This window comes from Prosopis cineraria, unplaced genomic scaffold (genome assembly GCF_029017545.1).
Source record: "Prosopis cineraria cultivar Desert tree isolate PC_DT_omini unplaced genomic scaffold, ASM2901754v1 PC141, whole genome shotgun sequence".
Lineage (NCBI taxonomy): Eukaryota > Viridiplantae > Streptophyta > Magnoliopsida > Fabales > Fabaceae > Prosopis > Prosopis cineraria.
In genome coordinates, this window is record NW_026555468.1 from 1 (window position 1) to 22,943 (window position 22,943).

At 31.7% G+C, this 22,943-nt stretch overlaps 2 protein-coding genes and 1 pseudogene across 2 annotated transcripts; all 3 read right to left on the reverse strand.

The window, feature by feature from the left end:
* Positions 1-1,976: 1,976 nt before the first annotated feature.
* LOC129295554 (disease resistance protein Roq1-like) lies at positions 1,977-5,159 on the reverse strand. The gene is made up of 5 exons (XM_054934079.1): positions 4,938-5,159; positions 4,661-4,872; positions 3,994-4,044; positions 3,563-3,785; positions 1,977-2,351 (listed from the first exon to the last, which is right to left on the reverse strand). Exons 1-5 carry the CDS (start codon positions 5,157-5,159, stop codon positions 1,977-1,979), a joined length of 1,083 nt encoding a protein of 360 aa, XP_054790054.1.
* A 3,112-nt stretch (positions 5,160-8,271) lies between these two features.
* Positions 8,272-8,791, reverse strand: LOC129295550 (stigma-specific STIG1-like protein 4). Its single transcript, XM_054934075.1, has 2 exons — positions 8,563-8,791; positions 8,272-8,492 (listed from the first exon to the last, which is right to left on the reverse strand). The coding sequence occupies exons 1-2, from the start codon at positions 8,789-8,791 to the stop codon at positions 8,272-8,274; spliced, it is 450 nt and encodes a 149-aa protein (XP_054790050.1).
* A 3,661-nt stretch (positions 8,792-12,452) lies between these two features.
* On the reverse strand, positions 12,453-15,254 carry LOC129295552 (GDP-L-galactose phosphorylase 1-like; annotated as a pseudogene).
* Between the last annotated feature and the right edge of the window lie 7,689 nt (positions 15,255-22,943).

Genomic DNA, 22,943 nt, shown 5'->3' on the forward strand with positions numbered 1-22,943 from the left:
ATTTTTGGTTTGCATTTTGCTTTTGTTTCCTTCAGTTAATCTTCTCTAACTTCATTCATTACTATTTTTATTAGCTTTCCTTTTTTTTTATTGAGTTTAAATGAGTTAAATTTTATTATTCTATTATTGAATTTTGTTTGGACTCTGAAGTCCTTTGATTCTGGTTTTTCTATTTGTTTTAAATGGTAGATATTGTTCCTCGACGCCAGAGGCGCCTTAGGGCCTGGCCGGCCCTTTAATGCTAGAAGTGTTCAATAGGATTAGGCCCAGCCTTTTGAAGGGTTAGGGTCTAAATAAGCTGATTTGTAAGTCCAATATATTTTAGAGTTTCATTTTGCTTAGCTCGATTTTGGCCCTTATGATTGAAAAGCTAGCCCTCAAGGCCTTGACTCTATATACATTTTTTTTTTTTATAATTAAAAATTTAGAAATATATATTTAATATTCTAAAAAAAATTATTACACATAACATTAAATCTATAAAACAAATTTAAGTCTAATAAAAATAACATCACAAAATTAACATTGATAATAATCAAATTTTGCTACCATAATTAGTGAAATATTGATGATTTTCCTTGTTTATCATATCAATGTAATTTTATCCTTCTCTTTGTGGAGCACCAAATAGTGGCAATCATATTAAGTTTTTCATATATTCTTTTTCATTCCCATAAAATGAGTTTAGGATTTTAAAATTAGTATAATATTTAATTTTTTAATGTAAAATTAAAAAAATTATAAAAGGGCCGACCCTTTTAAATCTAATTATCATTATACTTAAAGTAGCACAGCTCGCTCTAGATTTTTTTAAGTTTAAAAGGGCTGGACATTACTAATTGATGGCTCTACCCAAACTGACATAGTTTACAACACAAAAGGACAATAATAAGGGCAAATAAGGAAAATCACTGTTCATTCAACTATTGGGCTATAGTATCCCGATGTATTTTACCATATAGATAGATGTCAATCAACAAATTACCCACACATAATTCACAATATATCAAATCAAAGTCACAAAGCATATCACTTTTCATTTCATAGCCAATATATGCTCAGCCTGCATGCTACTGCTTGCATGTAAATGGTACTTCCTAATTTACAATTTACCCTTCAAAAAATCATTCTTACATATTATGCGCCATCCACAGTGCACTTCTACATTCAAACCTCCACAAATCTCAATGTAATTGAAGCTGAAGCTGAGCCTGACTTTTCCTCTAGATGACATTGTTGCCTATAACTCAAATTATTAAAGGGAAAAATTGCTATACAGAGATGAGGATTTGAATCTGCACTCCCAAACAGTGATTTCTTGACCTGTTTTTCTTCTTCGTTAGGATCTTGAAACCCCAACGTAGATCGCTTCTTATACAGAAAAATGATGCCTTTCTTTTTCTCAGCACAAGGCACACTGCAATTCCCCACCATTGCCTCTCATCATTATCAGAAGTGTCTACTTTTATAGCTATATTTGCCTCAAACTCGTGAGAAGCATAATGTACACAATGTTCTTTCTCTTTAAACCAAGTTGGATTTTATCCCCAGGCACACGCAAGAAAATTACCTCATGTAGAAGATCACTGCGACGCTGTAACGATGATAAAGATATGACCTTTTTAGTAATTGAACATGATTCACAGGAAAAAAAAAAAAACACAGTTTCAGAGAGATCACAGACCTTGCAGACAAGTGATGAAACTAGATGTTGCATGTCTTTTAGGGTTTCATTGAAGGACAGCAACTTGCAAATATTCTAATTAAGTTGGTGAAAGCTTGGGAAGGAAGTGATTGAAGCCTCGCACAGTCACTGAGATAAAGGCGTTTGAAGGTTGAGAAGATTAGAGATGGAGTCAGAAGGTAGATTAGAGAACTGGTTTCCCCTTAAATCCAACTCTACAATGAAGATAAGCCTCGCAGATCATGAGGGATTGATGGATTCCACAAGTTGCAGAAGCTTAAATCCAATTTTTTCAAGGAAGAGAATCCAGAGGTGAGAAGGAATATGGCCCTTTGTATCCATGAAGAGATAGCTCTTTGAGATTTGTCAGATGAATGATGGAGAAAGGGACTTTTCTTATATTGGTGTCACTCACATCGCATGTGGACAGATTTTTCATATTTTCTCCAATTTGGGAAGCTTCTGAAGTTTTGAGCATCCAGAAAGAAGAAGCTCCACCAGAGAATTCATCTCCAACTTTCTGGGGAGGATTCTCAGGTGTGCAGTCCTTCAAATTCAACTTTACCAGTTTCTTATGCTGCCCAAGAGATTCATGAACCATAAATAGGCTCTTACAACCTTCAAGAAGCAAGCATTCAAGATTTGGAACTCCATTGAAATCTGGCGTCTGAATCAAATCCTCAGAATAACTCAGATTGATCAACTTCAGTTTACCTAACAACTGATCAACAAAAAGATGCATCAATTTTTTTTTCTCGTTTGAAAACTCAGTGGCAGGATTACTAATAATGCTTCAGTTTTTTGTTAGTTAAGAGTGAGGAGGACAGTTACTGTGTTCCGTTCCAAAGTTGTTTGATTTTGCTTTGATGCAATGTAAGCTCCACAAGTTCACCTAATTGGTTAATATTATGTGGCAGAGCTTCCAAAGGATATCTATCCCATATAAGAACCTTCAGAGAACTAGGAAGAAAATTCAGACAATGCAAAATGTGCACATTACTTAGGTAAAGCAATGTTAGATTACTCATATTTGAGAAGCAATCTGGGTGCCAATCTCCATGTATGGTTCTTCCAAGTTCAAGACTATGCTTTGAATAGCTTCTGTTCCCTGATACACACACACACACGCACACACACACACATATTATGATGTATAATTAGAAGAGAAGCACAAATAATTTCAGCGTAAACATAAAAGCAATATTGTATTAAATTAACTGAATTCAGCAGTGTGCACTAAAAACATCACTGTGCTTACATTATTCCTTTCAACACATTATCAGCTTCTTCTCGAGACCACAACCTGCTGCGTCTAGAAGCATCTTTTGGAGATTCTTGCATGACAATGCTCTTTCCCATCTTTCAAGAAGAACATGCATGTGTAGACAACCTTTGCCACTGCCCCAGGCTTGGGCTTATCAAGGATTTTTCAATAAGGACGTCGATTCCAATTGTGGGGTGAAGACCACAGTTTTCTAATATTCTCATCACTTCAACTCTTTCTTTTCCTTTGAAGAAACAAGCAATATCTAAGAACATTGCTTTGTGTTCTTCGTATTCTAATTCATCATAACTTGATTGAAGTGTTTTGAGAACATCCTTGTGCAAATTTTGCTTCACCATATTCAACGTGTCTCTCCATTCACGTTGACTTCTCTTACATGAAACCAACCTGACACTTGAAGTGCCAAAGGAAGACCACCACAATATTCAACTATTTTTTCCGACAACATTCGATAACCTTCCTCAGGTTCGTCCTTTTTAAAACGCTTTTTGACACAAGAGCTTAAGGCTGCGTCGGTTACTCAAAGTTCTAATCTTGTACTCAGTGAATTGGCCATGCAACACCAATAAGTGCAAGTCTCTAGTAGTTACTACGATTCTTGTTCCATCACCAAACCAATCTTTGTCTCCGACCAAATTCTCCAGTTGATTTATGTGACTCACATCATCGAGAACAATAAGAACTTTTTCATTGGATAAAAAGTGTCTTATTGCAACCGTTCCTTCGTCTGAGTCATTGATCTCAATATTGTTTTGGTGGACACGAGAAAGAAGTTTCCTTTGTAAGCCAACTAAACCTATTCTTTCTGATTCCTCCCTGATATTTGCAAGAAAGCAATAAGTATTGAACTTGCACTTAATTGTCTCGTAAACAGCTTTTGCAAGGGCTGTTTACCAATTCCACCCATTCCCCATAGGCCAACGAAGCATTTATCATCTAAACCTAATCTTAGAAGAGACATCATCTTTTTTACCTTGGATTGAATTCCAACTAATGATCAAACTTAGATGGCATCTGAACACACAGTCGACTACATACTGCTGCAACGATTTCTTCAATGATATCCGCTTCATGCCTGCCATACACAAAAATAAAACAGTAATTTTACTGATTTACATATACTCTACTATGCATTTATAGGAAAAAAACAAGTTTTGGACTCCATACTTTAACATGTGTTTTGGTACTAGTCTTTATATTCTATTCTGTTACTCCTAATTACTTCAATTTTATTCATATACAACACTAATCAATTTATTTTAAATATGACCATAAGGATTTAATGATGACTAATATGCATATAAAGTATGTTACTCAAGTTAACTTCTTTATTATGATTGAATTGTCTGAAAAAAAATGAATATAAGGCCAAAAAGAAAAGCAGGACATTAAATCAGAATCTTAGGCACGATAAGCAAAACTTTATAGGGAAGAAAATGCAACGGTTAAGGCAAAAAGACAGAAAGGTTAGTAGCTTTTTCGCTCATACTTATATACACATCAGCAGATTTAAATCTGTCAATGACAATAAAAACTAATGCTGTAGTGTTGTAGAAAATTGAACTTAGGAAATAAGGAGCAACAAAGAAAGAAAGAATAGTGATAATATCAAAACACACTAAGAGGAATGGATATATTTTTCCTATCATATATAATATTTATAAATAAGGTTGCCCCGTGAAAGAACATACCGATCATTGGTGTCCCAGCCACCAAAGTTGCTGACAAGAGTCAAAGCTTTTTTCCATCGCTGCACCTTTTCTTTGTCTTGTGCAAATTGGGCTTCATGTTTCTCAAAAGCTTTTCCAATTTTTCCTTTCTGGTGTCGTATATCAGACGGATTGACGCCATGAAATACTGGAAAAACTATGAGGCCAAAATCCTCCTTAAATTCCACAATCTTCTGCCAACTCATCCAGACACCATGAGGAAGAAGAATAGTTTTCGGATAAAATCACAATAGCAAACAGAGAGCCCTCGATAGCTTTCATGAGTTTCCTCCGAGATGACTCGTCCTCTCTCAAGTTCTTTGTCATCCTTAAAAGTAACGATCCCTTTTCGTAGTAACGCAGCATACAAGTGGTCAGTAAAACTCCTGCGCGTATCTTTTCCTCTGAAACTGAGGAACACATGATAATGCTTCCGTGGTTGTGAATGATGACTATCTCCCTCAACTTTACTCTCTTCCATTTTGAGTAGCTCAAGAAATGAACAGACCTTGAGCCTCAAACTTAAAACAAATGGGAGCTATAGCAGGTGGTTCTTTAATATGCAATATTGCACACACCACACAATCATTGGTTAGCCTTTATAAAAATATTTCTGGCATTTGTTTGACCGTCGGCTATGGATTCATCTATGTCTTGGCATTCTTGTTTTCATGAAAACCTTCAACTGAACTTTGTCTTGTTGCCTTCCATTGGTGTAGGTTGAAAATGTTGATTGAACTACCCAAGTTTTAAAATATATTTTCTTAAAGTACCAGAACTCATGAAAAAACTTATATAATTAAATCCAACTCTAATGCCTAGACTTGTGGATTTATTCAAGAGGCCTAAGTATCAAATTATTAAATATTATTTTATTTTTTTAAGCTAATTCAATTTTTATCTTAAAAAATAATATTTTTAATTTTTATTTTATTGTAATCTCTTTTTTAAATACTTGTGGCTTAAGTAAGATAGGTTGCGTTAGAGATAAAGAAACCAAAGATGTCCCACATCTAAAAACTAAAAAAATAAATTAAAAATATATAAAATTTAAGATGTATCTAATCAAATGGTTTAAATTATTTTGGTGAAAGGAATGACTACCTTTAAATGCACTTAATATAAAGAGCTTAACATGATATCATGAGCCATTCTATTGGGACAAAAAATGTGGAAAAAAAGGGGGAAAAAGGAAAGAAAGAATGAAAGATGAAAAAAAAAATTAAGAAGAAGAAGAAGAAGAAAATTAAATAGATCTTAGCCCTCTACAGCTATAAAAAAGTATAAACTCAAATAAAAAAAGAAGAAAACAAAAAAAAGTTAAGAAAAATATAGTAAAGAGAATATTAAAAATAATAAAGTCAAAGATGCCTCAAAGTCAAAGATATATCTAATTAAATTACTTAAATTATTTTGATAAAATAAATTATTTTAAGTATATTTAATATAAAGGGTTTAATATGCTGATGGACGTCTTAATGTGAAGCCATGATAACGGAATAGAACAGAAAAAGAATCATCTTGGAATGGAACTTCATACTTTTTACATATTGTCACTTATCATCTGCAATGAAAGAAACAGAGTTGCGCAATACAAATGTAGAGTAGAGAGTCATTATATATGCCTGGTCCCACCTAGGACTACGAATTTATTAGTTACACAGCACACTCCTTAGTTTTAAGGCTCCACAAAATTAGACAACTGATATCAATACAAAATATTGGCTAAGAGCATCTGTGGAGATGTGCAATCTAATATTCCTTCACAGTACTACTTCTCAAACCACTTTTAAATATATATTTTGGATTTTTTGAAATGATTTTGGATTTTTCACTTTTAAATATTGAAAATTACTTAATTGTAATTTATACCTTGCATAACGCACTCACTTCAGCCTTGTTAGGTTGCCAATAAATAATACAATGAAATTGTCGTTATCCCCAGGGTCTAATGGAACTGTTCTATATTCGCATATTTCATATTATACATCTTTCATTCATCAAATATTGCAATGTCTCTTTGTCCAATTATTATGAGAATATTTAGGGTACGATTTTACCGATGACTTAAAAATCTCTTTTAACCATTTCTTCAAATTAAATTTAATATGTTCCGCCAACCTACCGTCCTTTGGTTTCTCTCAAAAACTTTTTGTATATGGAAGAGTATCATCCCTTAAAATTGACCTTTTCTTGCCCAAAACTACCGAGAATCCATCTATAAAAATTCCTTTGACCGTTGATTCATTCAAAATATCTTACACACACAAAAAACACATTGGGAAATAGTGATATCAGACACTTCTAAAATGCTACAGTCAATTTGTTGTTTCACCAATTGATATTTTGTTTGGAATCATTTTCACTGTATTGCCTTTCAATAAACATCACACTAAACATTTTTTTAACAAATTCAATGTCCAAAATTGAATTCTCTCCTCTCAAAATGGAGAATTATTACCTAGTTCACTATGATTGGTATGTCAGAGCCCGATTATAGGTTATATCCTTCCATCTTTTTTTTTTTTTTGTGTTCTTCATTATAATCTTCATATTTCTATCTCAACTAGTCACGCCACTTGCATTCTTCTTCCCTATTGCATTTAGCCAAAATGATATAGCACTGAGCTATGATGCAATGTTATTTGCAATTACACCAAAATAATGCAATTGAGTCCATTTGTTTATCCCACCTTCTTTTGGTTCTTTCTCCTCATCACTATCTCTATATTGTTGCGCCGCCGAAAAGAATGGGTTGTAAAAATTAACTTTTTTTTCTTTTGTCTAATAAATTCAGCTAAATCAAATTAGACTTGATAAATAATATATAATAAATTAAATTGACCCTTAAATTTTTATATTGGATAATAAAATTAGGCATAATAAATAATATATAATAAATAAATTTAAATCTTGAAATTTTGAATTAAAATAGTGTTTATTCCATTGTTCAACTTATTTGTTCTCATCGGACTTTGTAGCTCCCCGCGGGTCCTAAACATTGGTCGTCCCTCTTCCTCTTCCACCACGTTCATATTTATCTGTAGCTTGCTTGGGGAGGAATCATTTATGATATGATCACCCATATGACGAAACATTTCTTTGCAAATATCAATCATCGAATGCGATATTGATCCATATATCTATGAAGATGATCGATAACGTCCAAATGCATTAATAAGCTCAAGTAACTAACTTCCTTGCTTGTCTTACAATGGAAGAATATAATGAAGCAACCACAAATAAATAATATAAATACAATTAAACCCAACAAGTATATTAACAAAAAAATTGTTCCCTCATATGCATGTGTCAATTAATGGTGACCACATATGATTCCAGAATACAGAGATTGGTATCTCTATATTTATGTTCGAAATAACATTTGCTTCATGCATAGGTATTAATAACTAAACTTTTTAATTTATATATCGAAGACAAATGTTGGAAGAAATTAAAATCATATATAATAAGCACATCAAAAATGAATCTTAGTAAATGTGCGTAATGCAAACAAATTAAACGATCCATAGATATTCATTATCAATTTGATCTTCTTTTGTGGATTGCGTTTGAACTTAATTTATTAAAGTTCAGAGGGCTGATGATGAACTTCTGACCGTACTGGCAGCATATATTGGAGGACATGGCGGTGGTGGAGACGGTGGCGTTGGAGGACACGACGGTGGTAGAGGTGGTGGTGGTGGTTGTTGTGCGTAACCACACAACCCAAACACACACAGGTTCCCGAGGGAGCATACATTTCCACAGGAACCACAGTTGAAAGGGTCGATATTTGTGTCGGTACACAAACCTGCACAACACTGCATGTTAAAGACACATCTCACACCACAGAACCCACAATTGTTTCTGTCTGATTTCACATCGACACAGCGATTTCTGCAACACAGCCTCCTCGGAGGGAACTCCTCGGCTGCACATCAATGGTCTTTTCCAACACCCAATATGTCTTGGCCGGTAAGCAACTTTCTTCAACCATGACGACGACGAAGACGAAACAGTACCGCTTTTGGCATGCTCGTAGGTCGCGTCTATTTTGATGGAAAGTATTAGCAGAAACATCATTAACAATTTCGACTCTTGAAGAGCCATTTTGGGTGATGCACGAACGATGATCGAGGAAAGCAGAAAGTTTTGATTATCAAAGAATTACAAGGTGAGAGGGAAATGGCGATTTAAGGATATATGTGACTGATAATCACGGCGACCAAAGAAGGAAATAATGAGTCATATTCATAATATTTTTAGTTGGGAATAGTATAGAAATGTTTTATGTAGAAACATTTTTTGGGCATAGCAGTTTCTTGATATATATACACACACACACACATACATACATAGAAATATGTTTTGTATATAAACCACTAAACTTTCTATAAATTTCTAGACAAATATATAATTCAGTTACTATAAAAATGTAACGTAAAAAAGGGATATCATATGACTTAAACTTCTTTCGGGGGTATATATAACTCAATGTCATGCAAGCTTCCGTAATTAATGGAAACACTGTATGATGAATGCAAGACCACTTCCTTGTAGTAAAGTAAAGTAAAACGTAATAGAAACTTAGCCCCCCTCCCCCCCAAAAAAAAAAAAAAACGGTAATCGACACTACCTTGCGTGTTTGTTTTCGCCTAGTTCTAATGCTTGCAAACTCAAAAGCATGTCTTAAAGTAAGAAACGGAACTACGTTACGTTTGTGTTTCTATCAAACCCATAATTTTCATGATTTCTAAATTCTCACATAAAACTAAACAAATAAAAAAAAAAATTCGCAGACGCTGTTAGTTTGCAACATGTGTATTAACAGAAATTTAGCAACTTTGTCCCCCAAAAAAAATACTAAAAACAAAACCGCTTGATAGAATGATACGGAAGTCCACACGATAATCTAAAGTCCTATAATATGTTATCTTATGGAGAACATGCTAATTGAAAATACTCACATAAAGAGTTGATATCACGTATAAGATCTCTCAAATAAGGAATTCTCAATGCAATGATTACCTGAAAAGCCACATCACATTTAATCCTGAATATCAATAAACAAGTGAAGTTTGTTAAAAAGAAATAACTTCTTTATTCCATATGTTCTCTCCTTATGCCATTTATATATGAGTGGTATTTAAAAAATAAAAAGACTCTTAACTCAACTAAAAATTTCTAAAAACGCTAATATGAAAACCTTAATAAATAACTTAAGTCCATAATAAGTTATTAAAGCTTAAAATAGTAAATAATTAAAATACGTAGAAAATAAATATGAAAATTGAAAAAAAATATAAAAGCTTGACTGAATTAAAGTAAATGAAAATCTAATAGTCAAATATTCTCTCCAGTTTTTTGACCCTCCCACTCTTGATGCCATCATAAATAACCCCTTAAAACCTTATTGGATGCCACATTAAACGGAGCCTCTGCTCACATCATGGAACGTGAACTTGGAAAAGAAAAGAAAAAAATTATTGTCATGGTCACACATCACACCAAGAATCATTTGATACATCTACTGATTAATAAACAATAATAATTAGCGAATGCACTTTGCAGTTAATAAAAAAAAAATGATTGCAAGGATCTGTTTGGACATTTCGGCGATGATGAAATGAAACGTCTCGAGTAAGGGTTATTGTTAAAGTATAACCAACTCAAATTAATGTAAGTAACAAGAGCTCTCATCTTTTTTTGGTTTTTTGGGGCCAAAAGAGTTCTTAAAACAGGTTGACAGATAATATCTTCAATTTTACAATACTAAAATAAAAAGATGCCACCAAGCACTTGGTTCAACAAATAAAAAAGTTATACCAGGTTAATTAGAAGTCTTGTGTGTTCTCTTGCAAATACAGCATAATTTGATAATAGAGCTTCCACTTGAAAATTTTTCAACCTGACTCGATCTGAATTAATCATAGCTATTGCCTTTTGATCTTAGATGATTTGCTAACACGAAAAAATAAAAAGGCACCGGGATAAACGCATATCAAATGCTGTAAGTGGAATTTTTCTTGGGGACATATCATTCAAGAAACACTGGTCATATTTAATATCAAATAAGAGCAAAAGTTTTGAAATATCACTATAGGGCAAAGGATTGATTTAAAAATAATTTTAAATGGGAAATGACTATAATAACCTCACTTTTCTTTTTTTTTAAACTTGTTAATTAACAATTCAGATTTTTAATTTGTCAGTTAACTAAGACTTCTTATTAAATAAAAATAAGTACTTATTGATTAACATATAACTATTTTTTAAAACATAATCTACGCTCGTTCCTTCGCACAATCAAACTCTTTCAAATTCTTAAATTTGTCAATTAACAAATGGCTCCTTGTTAAACATGAATAGATATTTATTAATTATCGAATGGCTACTATTAAAACATGATTTATATTTATCCATTCCCACAACCAAACTCTTTAGATTTTTAAATTTGTCAATTAACGAATGATTTTTTATCAAATACAAATAGTTACTCCTTTCATTTTTACATATAAGAGAAAAAATTATATCACACACAGTTTAATAAAGTCGATTAACTATAATAATTATGTTTGAAAATAAAAAAGTGAACTAAAATGGTCTGTGTTAATCAACATAAGTATATATTAATTATTTCTCGTTAATGTAAATTATAAGAAGTGATTTAAGAAATATACAATAAATATTCATTGAAATAGGTTATTTTGCTTATAAAAAATACAGGCTAAAAGTGATAATCTCTCTAACAAGCAAAGGGAGTACTTGTTAGTTAAAAAAAGAAAAGTAGGGGCATTGTAGTTTTTTCTTATCTATAATTATTTTCAAATAAATCCCTAGTCTTACAGTAATATTTAACAAAATTTTGTCCTTGTTTGATATTAAATGTGCTGGTGTGGTCCTTGAATGATATTTTTCCTTATATCTTTACTCCTTTCTTTTTTAATTATTTCTTTAATTTAAAAATTAAATAATCAAAGTGGGTTGGCTTTCTTCACAAACTTGGCTTCAGTTGCGCCCCATAAACTATGTTTACTCACCGAATTATTAAAGGCGTGAAGGAATCACGTTGGATTGGTTTTTTTTTTTTTCACATGCATGAAAAATACCACAATATCCTTTTGAAACAAGAAATTTGAAAAAGTTGTAAAATAAACGCAACCTCCTCTTTAAATAACGCTTGACATTTACATTAACTAAATAAAATGGTTTTTTTAAAGAACAAACAGCACATTATTATTACGCTATCAAGCGTCTCTGTGACGCGTACTAGTGGGTATTGTACATTTTTGGGTACTAGGAGCGTGTTGTTTCTACAACCGAATCTGGCCGATGCTATTTCCGATATTACGTTATGCATGTGAATCATGTGCTTACCTAACACCATACTTTACAGGCCAGTCTCAATATCTTCCCTAAAATCAGCACTGCGCTTTCTCTAAAATATAGTGATTCAACTCTCAAGGCAATCAATCTGTCATCGACATCTTAATCAAACTCGATTTGTAGAAATTTTATAACTAATTTTTGGTGGTATCAAGGGAACCCCTCAACCGACAACAACCAAGGACTAAATAAAACAATAAAAGATCCAACTATCTGTTAATTTAACTTATAAACAAGCTCAACAAATCATTAGTGCTTCATCGAAACTCATTACAGGTATATTTATTCAAATATGATTTCATCTATTATTTTATCTAAACAAGCCAAGTTTCTCCAAGGATTTATCTTCTCCAAGGGCGAGAATAAACAAGAGATGAGATAACAGTTAAAAAAGCGTAATCATACACAATCATTTAACATTACCAAGTGCTTACGGCACCAGTTATTACACAATTGTTCTTCAGAGACATTGAAGCATAGCCAAGCATAACAGTGCCAATGATCACAAGATACACACACACAGCACTACAAAGCAAACTCAGTTTACAACTAAATAAGCGAAACATGAAGGGGGTACTGACTTAATCTGAAGCATAAAGTAGCTACTTTTACAACAGAATCACAGTGAAAGTGTTCATCAGAGCCTTGTTTACTGGAGTACAAGACATTCTTGTGAGCCGGCCGCCATGGATGGGCAGCGGCGTGAGTTTGCTGCCTTGACTTCCTCCAGAGATTCAGAATTGGCTTCCAGCTCAACAGTGGCAGCAATGGCTTCAAAGATGAGGGCGATAACTTCTTGAAACCTCTCTTCTGAGAGGGAGACCTCTGCAAGAAGCCTCCAAGCCTTGGCTTCTGACGCCTCATCATAGTCGGTCTTCCTCTTCAACACCATATGACCACTAATCTCCCATACAGCCGGATTTACCTGGGTGTCGAGCAGCTCTGCACTCACTTCTCCAAGAGCTTGCTTCTCTGCATAGCACTGTTCATTTAGAAGACAAACTATGTGAGCTGATGCAGCTGATGAATGTGGTTGCAAGCAAAGTAAGTGTTTGTAAGACTGTAAGGTTACAATTCCTGCTTTCTCAATATTTAAGATAAAGTTTCACCTGTGGCAGGACAAAGATTAGCCTTCCACAATCAGAAATAAGAACATTGTAAGGTATGTTGTTGTCTTGAAGGCAGATGCAGGCATCTGAAACAGCATTTGACAGATCTTCCAGAGTATCACCGCCCTCAAAGAGAAGGCCTCTGACCGGATAACCTAGCAATCCGGATATCTTGACACCACCATTTAAAGTGGCTATTTTCTTGGAGGGAGCCTTCTCAATGGGAAAAGGCATAGCCAAATAGTAAGCCTGGTCATGTCAAAACCATCAAAATTGCAATTTGATTGAGGGCCAAACACTCGATAAGCAATACAATAATTTTACAAGAATGTTGAGAAATTATGTCAAGTTCTTCAGCAACCAGTACCTGGAAATGAAGGTGGTTGATAGTTGCAAATGCACCCAAGCTGTTGTAACCCAAACGGAAATATGGATTCCCAGCTTCTACTGCCATGTGAAGTGCAAGAAAGAAGCTTTCCCGATCAATCCTTTGAGGCAAGCACTCAAAAATTCGAGGAATCAGCAGCACATGCCCATACTCAATAGGACTGACCTGTTAAGAGAGAAATAAATGAACAGAATTCCATGAGATGTTAACTCAAAATTAACCCTCAAGAACAAGAATCTGAAACAACAGCTAAGAAACATACATTGATGGCAACAAGACTGGGGAATTCTCAACGTCAATTGGAGCATTAGGAAAGAACTGAACTTCACCACCATCACTGGGTTCAAACTGAAACAGAATCTCTTCTTGCCCAACTTTAGTGAAATTGAACTTATTTCCATCAAACGGCTGGAGCACCTTGTCAACTCGGAACTCAGTGGGTCGCTTCTTGAGGTGACGACCCTCATTCAGCTGGGCAATGAAACCACACTCCCCCGGAATCACTATTCCAAAATTATTACATCAGTATGGATTCAAGTCCTACATACTCATCTATGAAAAAACAATTAGAAACAATACAATAAGAATCAGACCTTGGTTTCACAAGCAGTAACGTCATAGCGAAAAAGCCCTCTCTGCGACCGATCTTCCCACTACCATGAAATGGTAAACAACTTCACACAACACGATAATACAAATAGTGCAAAGGAACATAATATCGTAATTGATCTTCAATTCTTCCTCATCCACATTTACAATTACCTCTCCTAGAATAAGCGAGTCAAGAAAAGCCACTGGGGACTCCCTGCATTCAGGTTCAGACAAGTCCTTTCCGTTAAACTTGTGAATCCTTTTGAATGCGTATAAAGGAAGTTTGGCCTCTGTTCCAAAAAAACCCCAAATGAGCCCAAAACCCATATGAAAATCATATGCATGATTATCAATAAGCTCAAATTTAACTCACAATTGAAGTACAGAGAATTTTGACTTATACCTTGAACGCAACATTCTTTGAGGCAATTACGACCGCAACCCCCTACACCGCCAGCAGCCTCTCCGGCCTCCTCTTTCTGATAATTTGAAACTACGGTGGGAACCCTCTTAATTCTCAACATCTTTGGTCTTTTCTTCAGTCAAATTAAAACCAAACAAACCAAACTCGACGACAACCAGAAGCCTTCAACGAGATCTTATTGCTTTTTACTAACTTACCTTAGGAATCTTCAGTATTACAAAAGACCTAAACTAATTAACTACTACTGACGAAGAGAAAGAGAAAGAAGCACCACCACCAGCCAGAGGAAGAGGAGGTCAGAAGGGCTGCCGCCTTCGGAAGGCAATGCACCGCGCCCGCCGTGCGGCGAAGGGTTGGTCACGATTACGCAACCCTTCCGTCGTACAGAACGGACATGAATGAGAAGCCGAGAACCTCTAAGAATAGCCGTGATGTCCACAACGCGTCAACACTGGGTTTTATCCCCCTGAATAATCTCTCTCGATTTCTCTCCTATTCTGATGACCGCCGAGCAACCAAACACAAGGCAAGGTGCGACTTTCTCCGGTGATACAAGGCCTCCCTATCAGAGTCCGAGACGCAGAACCAGAAGGGAAATCCAATAGAGAAAAGGCAGGGAAGATGCACTGAGAAAGAGAGAGAGAATGCGATATGGGTTGGATTGATGATGCTGCGGAATGAGAGGAAGAGGAAGGCTTGTTTTTATAGACAGATAAGAAAGGCGGGTTTGTTGACGTGGTTGGGGACTTGTGGGCTGTGGCAGTGCCTCGAGACCAAAATCGGTTCGGGTTGGTTGGTTGGGTTGGGCGAGACGCAAACCGGTCCGTTTTCAAGATTCAACTGACAAATAATAACATTCAAACTTTCGAGGTCCCTGGGTTTGGTGGGTTCAGATTCCTCGTGACGGTACGGCCATTGAATCCGACCAGTCACCGGAAGGAGGACCACAGGGATGCTTTGCGGGTGGATCATGGATATGCTTTGTCGGCTAGCGAAGCCGCGAGGAAAGGGGCGTGAAAGGAGAAAATAATGTCCAATAAATGAAAAGGTGAAAAGGCAAAAATAATCATAAAATAGTCAGTCCAAACATTCAATATTTTAAAGTGACGAAAAGAATAAAAATATCATAATATTATATGAATAGATATAAAAGTAATTAGACCGTTAATTTTGATATAACATCATTAACTTTGATCGTTAAATGCTGACTGTGCATGCCACGTGTCAGTCTTTGCTGATGTGGATTAAAAAGGAGGCAAAAATGCCCACGAAATCATTGGCCAGGGGCAAAAAATATCTATAATGTTACTAAAGTTGGTGCAAAATAATCAATCCATCCATCCCTTAAATGTTGACCGTTTAACTAACACTTAAGTAAAAGTTAACTATTTTTTCACTGATGTAAACAAAAATATTCCAAAATAAATTTTTACAAATATTGATTGATCATTGTATAAATACCTATAATGTTACTTTAATAGGTACAATAGTGACTAATCCGTCAAAATTAATGTCATATGATTTCTTTACATCACCATATATCTTGCCTTTTCCTTTTTCCTTTTCTACTCATTTTTTTGTCTGTAAAACCTGAGATTTAATATAGTAAGATAGATTGTTCAAAATTAAAGATTGAGACTGAGCACATATAGCTTAAGAACATTGTTACAATCTTAAACAATTTCATTCACGATAGATTCAAAATTTTTAAATGATTTTCGCCACTGCTGCAAAGAAACAAGCAATTTAATTTGATATTTAGTCAAAATGATATTTTTTTTTACATGATATTCATACAATAATCGATTAACTTTCAGATAATTTCATCTAGAAATATTTTTTTATTTACATCGGTGAAAAAATAGTCAACTTTTACTTAGGTGTCAGCTAAACAGTCAACGTTTAAGAGATTGGATGGATTGGTCAATTTTACACCAACTTTGATAACATTATGAGTATTTATGCCCTTAGCCAATGACTTCATGGGTATTTTTGTCCCTTTTTAGTCCATGTTAGCAAAGACTGTCATATGGCATACACAATCAATGTTTAAAGGTCAAAGTTAGCGGTGTTAGATCAAAGTTAACGATCTGATTACTTTTACACCCATTCATATAACATTATGGGTATTTTTACCCTTTTCATTACTTTAAGATACTGGGTGCTCGTAGCTGACTACTTTGTAGGTATTTTTGCCCCTTTATCCTAAATTAAATAACAATCCCTCCCTTTATTTTTTATTGAGTAAAGGGACAAAAATATCTACAAAGCAGTCAACGATAGGCATCCAGTATCCTAAAGTGACAAAAATGGCAAAAATACTCATAACGTTATATGGATGGGTGCAAAAATAATCAAACCGTTAACTTTGACTTAACATCGTTAACTTTGACCGTTAAATGTTGATTGTGCATGCACGTGTCAGTTTTTACAGACGTTGACTAAAAAAGGGCAAAAATACCCATGAAATCATCGGCCAGGAGCAAAAATACCCATAATGTTATAAAAATGGTACAAAAGTGACCAATACATTCAATCCCTTAAATGTTGACTGTTTAGTTGACACCTAAGCAGAAGTTGACTATTTTTGTTTATGTAGACAAAAAATATTCAAAAAATTTTTTTACAAATGTTGATCGATCATTGTATGAGTACTTATTAATGTTACTTTAATAGGTGTAATAGTGACTAATCTGTTAAAAATCAATGCCATATGGTTTATTTCCATCACCGCGTATCTCGCCCCCTTTCTTTCTCCCTTTCCACTCATTTTTCTTGTTTGTAAAACTTAAGATTTAAGATAGTGAGATAGGTTGTTCAAAATCAAAAATTAAGACTGAGCACATCTAACTTAAGAATATTATCACAACCTTAAGCAATTGCATTCACGATAGATTCAAAAATTTCAAATAATTTTTCGCCACTATTGCAAAAAAACAAACAATTTTTCAATATTCAATCAAAATAATATTTCTTACTTGATATTCATACAATAACTGATTAACTTCCAAAGACTTTTATTTAGGAATATTTTTTTCTACATCAATGAAAAAAATAGTTAACTTTTGTTTAGTTATCAACTAAATGATCAACATTTAAGGGATTGTATATATTGGTCACATTTGCACCGATTCTGATAACATTATGGGTATTTTTACTGCTGGCTGATTACTTCGTGGGTATTTTTGCCTATTTTTTAATCCACGTTAGTAAAGACTGACATGTGGCATGCACAGTCAGCATTTAATGGTCAAATTTAACAGTGTTAAGTCAAAGTTAATGGTCTGATTACTTTTGCACCCATCCATATAACGTTATGGGTATTTTGCCCTTTTCGTCACTTTAGGATATTCGGTGACTGTCGCTGACTACTTTATCAGTATTTTTACCCCTTTACCCTTTTTTATTACCCTTCGATTCTTTTTTATAAATTATATTTATTAACTTTATTAATATTAATATAAAAATATAAAAAAATAAAAGTATATATAATTTCAAATGTTCTCTTTATCTTTATATATAAGAGATTAGAATTTTTTTATCCTTAAATGTAAGATAGTATTAGCATATTTTTAAAAAATGAATCATTATACCCTTATTAAATTAAAAAAATATAAATATTTTATTAATTTACTTTTAAAAAAATAAATTTATTTTTATTTATAACAATTAGAGATAAAATTAAAATGTTATTGTGTTTTAACTACATAACCAACTTTTATCGATTTTGCGTAATTCGATTAAAAATATCTTATATATAGGGATGAAGGAAGTATGCCCTAATATAACAATTTAAAAAGTGATATCATGTTATTTTTTCTCTTTCATGACAGGTAACTTTGAAAATATATTTCAAATATTACTTAAAAAGTTGCATCATAACTTATAAATAGAACCAAATAAATTTTTTAAAATGTGATTTATAAATGAGATCGGAAGGAATATATGATACTCTTACTATCTTAATTTATAAGGTAATTTTTAATTTTTGGCCAATAAGATAATTTTGTATAAAATTATATCTATTAGTAAAGTTTATTATATACATTTATAACCATATTTGTTAAAAAAATATAAATTTTTAAAAATTATATTCATTTAATACCTTAAAAAAGATAATATAATAAAAAAATAATGATAACATTGAAAAAAATATTTGAAATATTATTTTTTTTAAATTGTCTTATATTTTAGGTTACTGAATCATTTTTTAAACTGTTTTATAAACTAAGAAGGAGTATTTTATGGTAACACTTACAAAGGGTCACGATACATTTTTCAAAATAGAGAATTAATAGTAGTTAAATTTTTATAAAAAATTTAAAAATAAGTTATAAATATTTTTTGTCAAATTACCTTATATTTTAAGCCTTCAAATCATTTTTAAAATTGTTTTATAAACTAAGAGGGAGTATTTTAACTCTGACACTCACAGAGGGTCACAGTACATTTTTAACAAGAGGAATTAATAGCAGCTAAATTTTTATAAAAATTTTAAAAAATAATTTATAAATATTATTTTTGTCAAATTGCTGTATAATTTAAGTCGTTGAATCAATTTTAAAATTTTATTATAAACTAAAAAGAAATATTTTAATTTGGACACTTTCAAAGGGTCACAATACATTTTTCAAAGAGAGAATTAATAGTAGTTAAATTTTTATTAAAATTTTTAAAAATAAGTTATAAATATTAATTTAGGCAATCACATATAAATTTTACTCCCTCCAAACTATAATATAAGTTATTTTATAAAAAAATTTATTAATCTAAAATATAAAGTATTAGGCAGGTGTTATATATATTTTTCAATTACACTCTTATTTTATTGAGTAATTAATGAAGATTTTTTGAATAAGTTAAAGATTATTTTTGTTATATTTAAGTGCATGATTGGACATGTGTAAAAAATTTTAAAAATCAAGATCATAGCTAATTTGGTCAGCAATATAAATTAGTTAACAACAATAAGAGCGTAACTATAAACCAAGAGTTAATTAAGATTTTAACTATCATATATTTTAGAAAACTTTCCCGCGCAGCCATGCATCATTCATTTTCTCTTTCAAGACTTGACTATAATTTTTCCCTTCTAAAAAATATATTATCTTTAGGGCCAGCAAATTAAAATAGTTAAATATTATGAGATAAAGTGTAGGACCAACTGGTTATTCAGAATAATTAATTAATTTCAAAATGCTTTGGTTCCTTGACGATAATAATTCACTTTTGCTATGCCTGAATCACTGAACGTATTCTCTCTCCAAAAAAAAAAAAAGCAATTTCATTATTTAGTGCGATTTCCAATATCGAGTGTTTTTAAATTAATTTAGTCAGTGTCATTATGACATGTTGGCCAAAAAGTATCTTTATGACGTAATCAAAAATGTAAAATATACCCAAAGGGTTCGAATCTTTCCACTGGTTTCTTTCCCAGAGATTTCCTCTAGATCCCTGGACTTTTTTATTTTTTATTTTTTTGAACGGATGCGTGGAATATTTGCTAAAATAGACAAAGTCATATTTCTCTCAACAAATTTGAGGAAGATGCCTCTTTGTCATATACTACTTGTTTGTTAGAATAATCGCACAGGAAGCAAATAATAAAGACTTAAAAAGGAAGAATGACAAATCAAAAATTTAAGATATTTTTAAAAATTAAGTGTTAAAAAATATAAGATATTTTTAATTTTTTAAAATATAATCATTATTTTTAAAAAATATTCCTATTCATAAATGATTTTATATATATTATAGTTGTAGGTTGTTTAATAGGGGTAAATATGAAAAGATGGAGTTAGTTTAAAAGTGAATAACTACTTTTATTTAGGGGTAAAATTTTATTAAATATCTTATATTTTTAAATGAAGTAAGTACATTTTAATTAATTAAAATTAAATTTCAATTAATTTTAAAGTGTTAACAAAATTTCTTGATCTTTTTGTGGTAAAATATTAAATACATATTTATTTTTTTGTCGGCCAAAAGTCAATTTGTTAAAAATTATTTAACAAAAGTCACTTTAATAAAAGTTAATTGTTGTAATAAAATTCATATTTAAGTATATTTTTTAAAAGTCAATTGGTAAACAAAAAATTGTTTGATTATGTATTATAAAAAGTGGTTTTAATGTATAATTGTTAAAAAGCACATTGACTCTTGCGACTTATAATTTATGTTATACAAATGACTCATGTTAGAAATGTTTAAAAATATACTATGTAATAAAAATTTAAATAACATAAAATTTGATATATTAAATAATAAGGATAAAAATATAAAATTTGACATATTGAACAAAGATTATATAATAATTCAATAGTATCAATATTAAAAATTAACATGATTAATTGTTTAGTCTATGTAATGTATTGTTACAATTTAATTTTAAAAAATTTTGTTGGGAACTAAGCTATTATTAATTCAATTTATCAAAGATTTGCATGTAGCTTCTTTTTGTGTAAAAATCATAGGTGTTATAAAATAAAGAGAGGTCACGTTTCAAAAGCTTCCCTGTAAGGTTAAGAAAAGGGACTTTCAAATTTTTTTGAAAAGACTTCTAAAATGAACTTCTTAAAATTTCAAAAAATCTTTCTTTAATTTTAAAAGTTAAATGACCAAATGAGCCTTAACAATTTTAAAGAATTGTAAGTTTAGCTTTTAATTTTTTTAATTTTATTTTATTACTTATTTTTTAAATTTTAACAAAGTTAAAGAATAATTAATAGGCAATAACAAAATGGAAGATCTATTTATTTTATTAATAAGCCCACCCATATTTTGCCACATCCATTTTTTTGACAATATTATCTCATTTATACATATTGAAAAATTGGAGATAAAATAGCTTGTAATGATATCAAACTCAATAGTTCAAGTTGGTTCGTACAGAATCACAAAATGCTGGTTCTTAAGAGGGTATCAAAGAACAACAGCAATACATTAAAGATATGCACAATACTGAGGAAGTAAGGTTTTCTATAAATTCTTGAAACTATTAATTTTAATATTTTTCAATATTAATACAAACATTTGTGTTTAATGTTAAAATATAAAAATAAGTTGCAAATGCCACCATAATAAATTTATAAAATTGAGAACTAAACTTGTAAATATCTGAATTTAATAGACTTAATATTTTTTAACATTAAAAATAAATATGTGTTCTCTATTAAAAGTTAGAAAACAAATTGCAAATACATAATAAGATTGTAATTTTGGGAGCCACATTTGCAAATTCATGGAGCGTTAGGCCTAATATCTTACCACTAAAGATCAAGGGACTTTTTTCACACTCTCCAATTGTTTGAGACCTAATTGAATTAATTGTTCTCGCTAGGACTTAACTGTAATTCTCCCTTAGGATAATGTTTCTCTTAAATCATTTTTTGATGAGCTATTTTGTCCACGTCATCATTATCTTCCTATATGAAATACATGTGGGGCCCATTGACCACGTAACCTAGCCTGTTGTTGTAAGGTCAAAGTGTCTAATTTGTTTCTAAACTTTTTTCAAGATCGCTGGACTCCTTAAAGTATTGTTAAATTTATTATTAAAAAAAATTTTAATTGTTCATTAATTTGAAGGTTCATTACATCTATTTTTAATACAAGGTTCACTTCCTCCATTTTTATTAATTTACTTTAATGTTTGGAAAGATTTTAATAAAATAAATATTTACTAAATTTTATTTTAATAAGATTTTAAGATACCTAATACTCTTAAAAAGAAAGTTTAAAAGATAAACCAGGGCAAGTCACATGATCAACAAGGCCCACATGTAATCTATGTAGGCAAAAATTGCTCTATAAAAAATAGTTTTGGAAGAATATTGCTTTGGTTATCAATACAAAGTGCTCTGTACTTCTTGATAAAAATTCAAGGACAAAAATTATCTTTAATTCAAATAAAAAAATTTGACAGTGAAATGTCATAAATTTTTGAAATGAGGTACCACTAATAAGGTTAGAAGTTTAAAAAAAAAAAAAACAAACGGAGGAGCAAATTCGATAATATATTTCGACTATAAATTTTTAACTCAAAATATTGATTGTAAATAAATTAATACAAATCGCAACAGTTTTGTAAATTGTATATCCTCACAGATCACTTGTAAAAAAAATAAAATAAAATATTAGTTTTAAATAAATATGAAATAGAACATTTGGCTGCTAATAAAATTCTATTTGGTTTGTCGAGTTTTTCTTGACTTTGAAGATGGTGGAACCACGAAGTTAGAGATGAACCATGATGAAAAACTTACTAGATTTTTTTAATACAATTATTTATTATTTATAAAATAAACTGGGTAGAATCAAAATAAATTCGCTGGAAGAATGTTTAACACAGCTGAAAAAACTTAC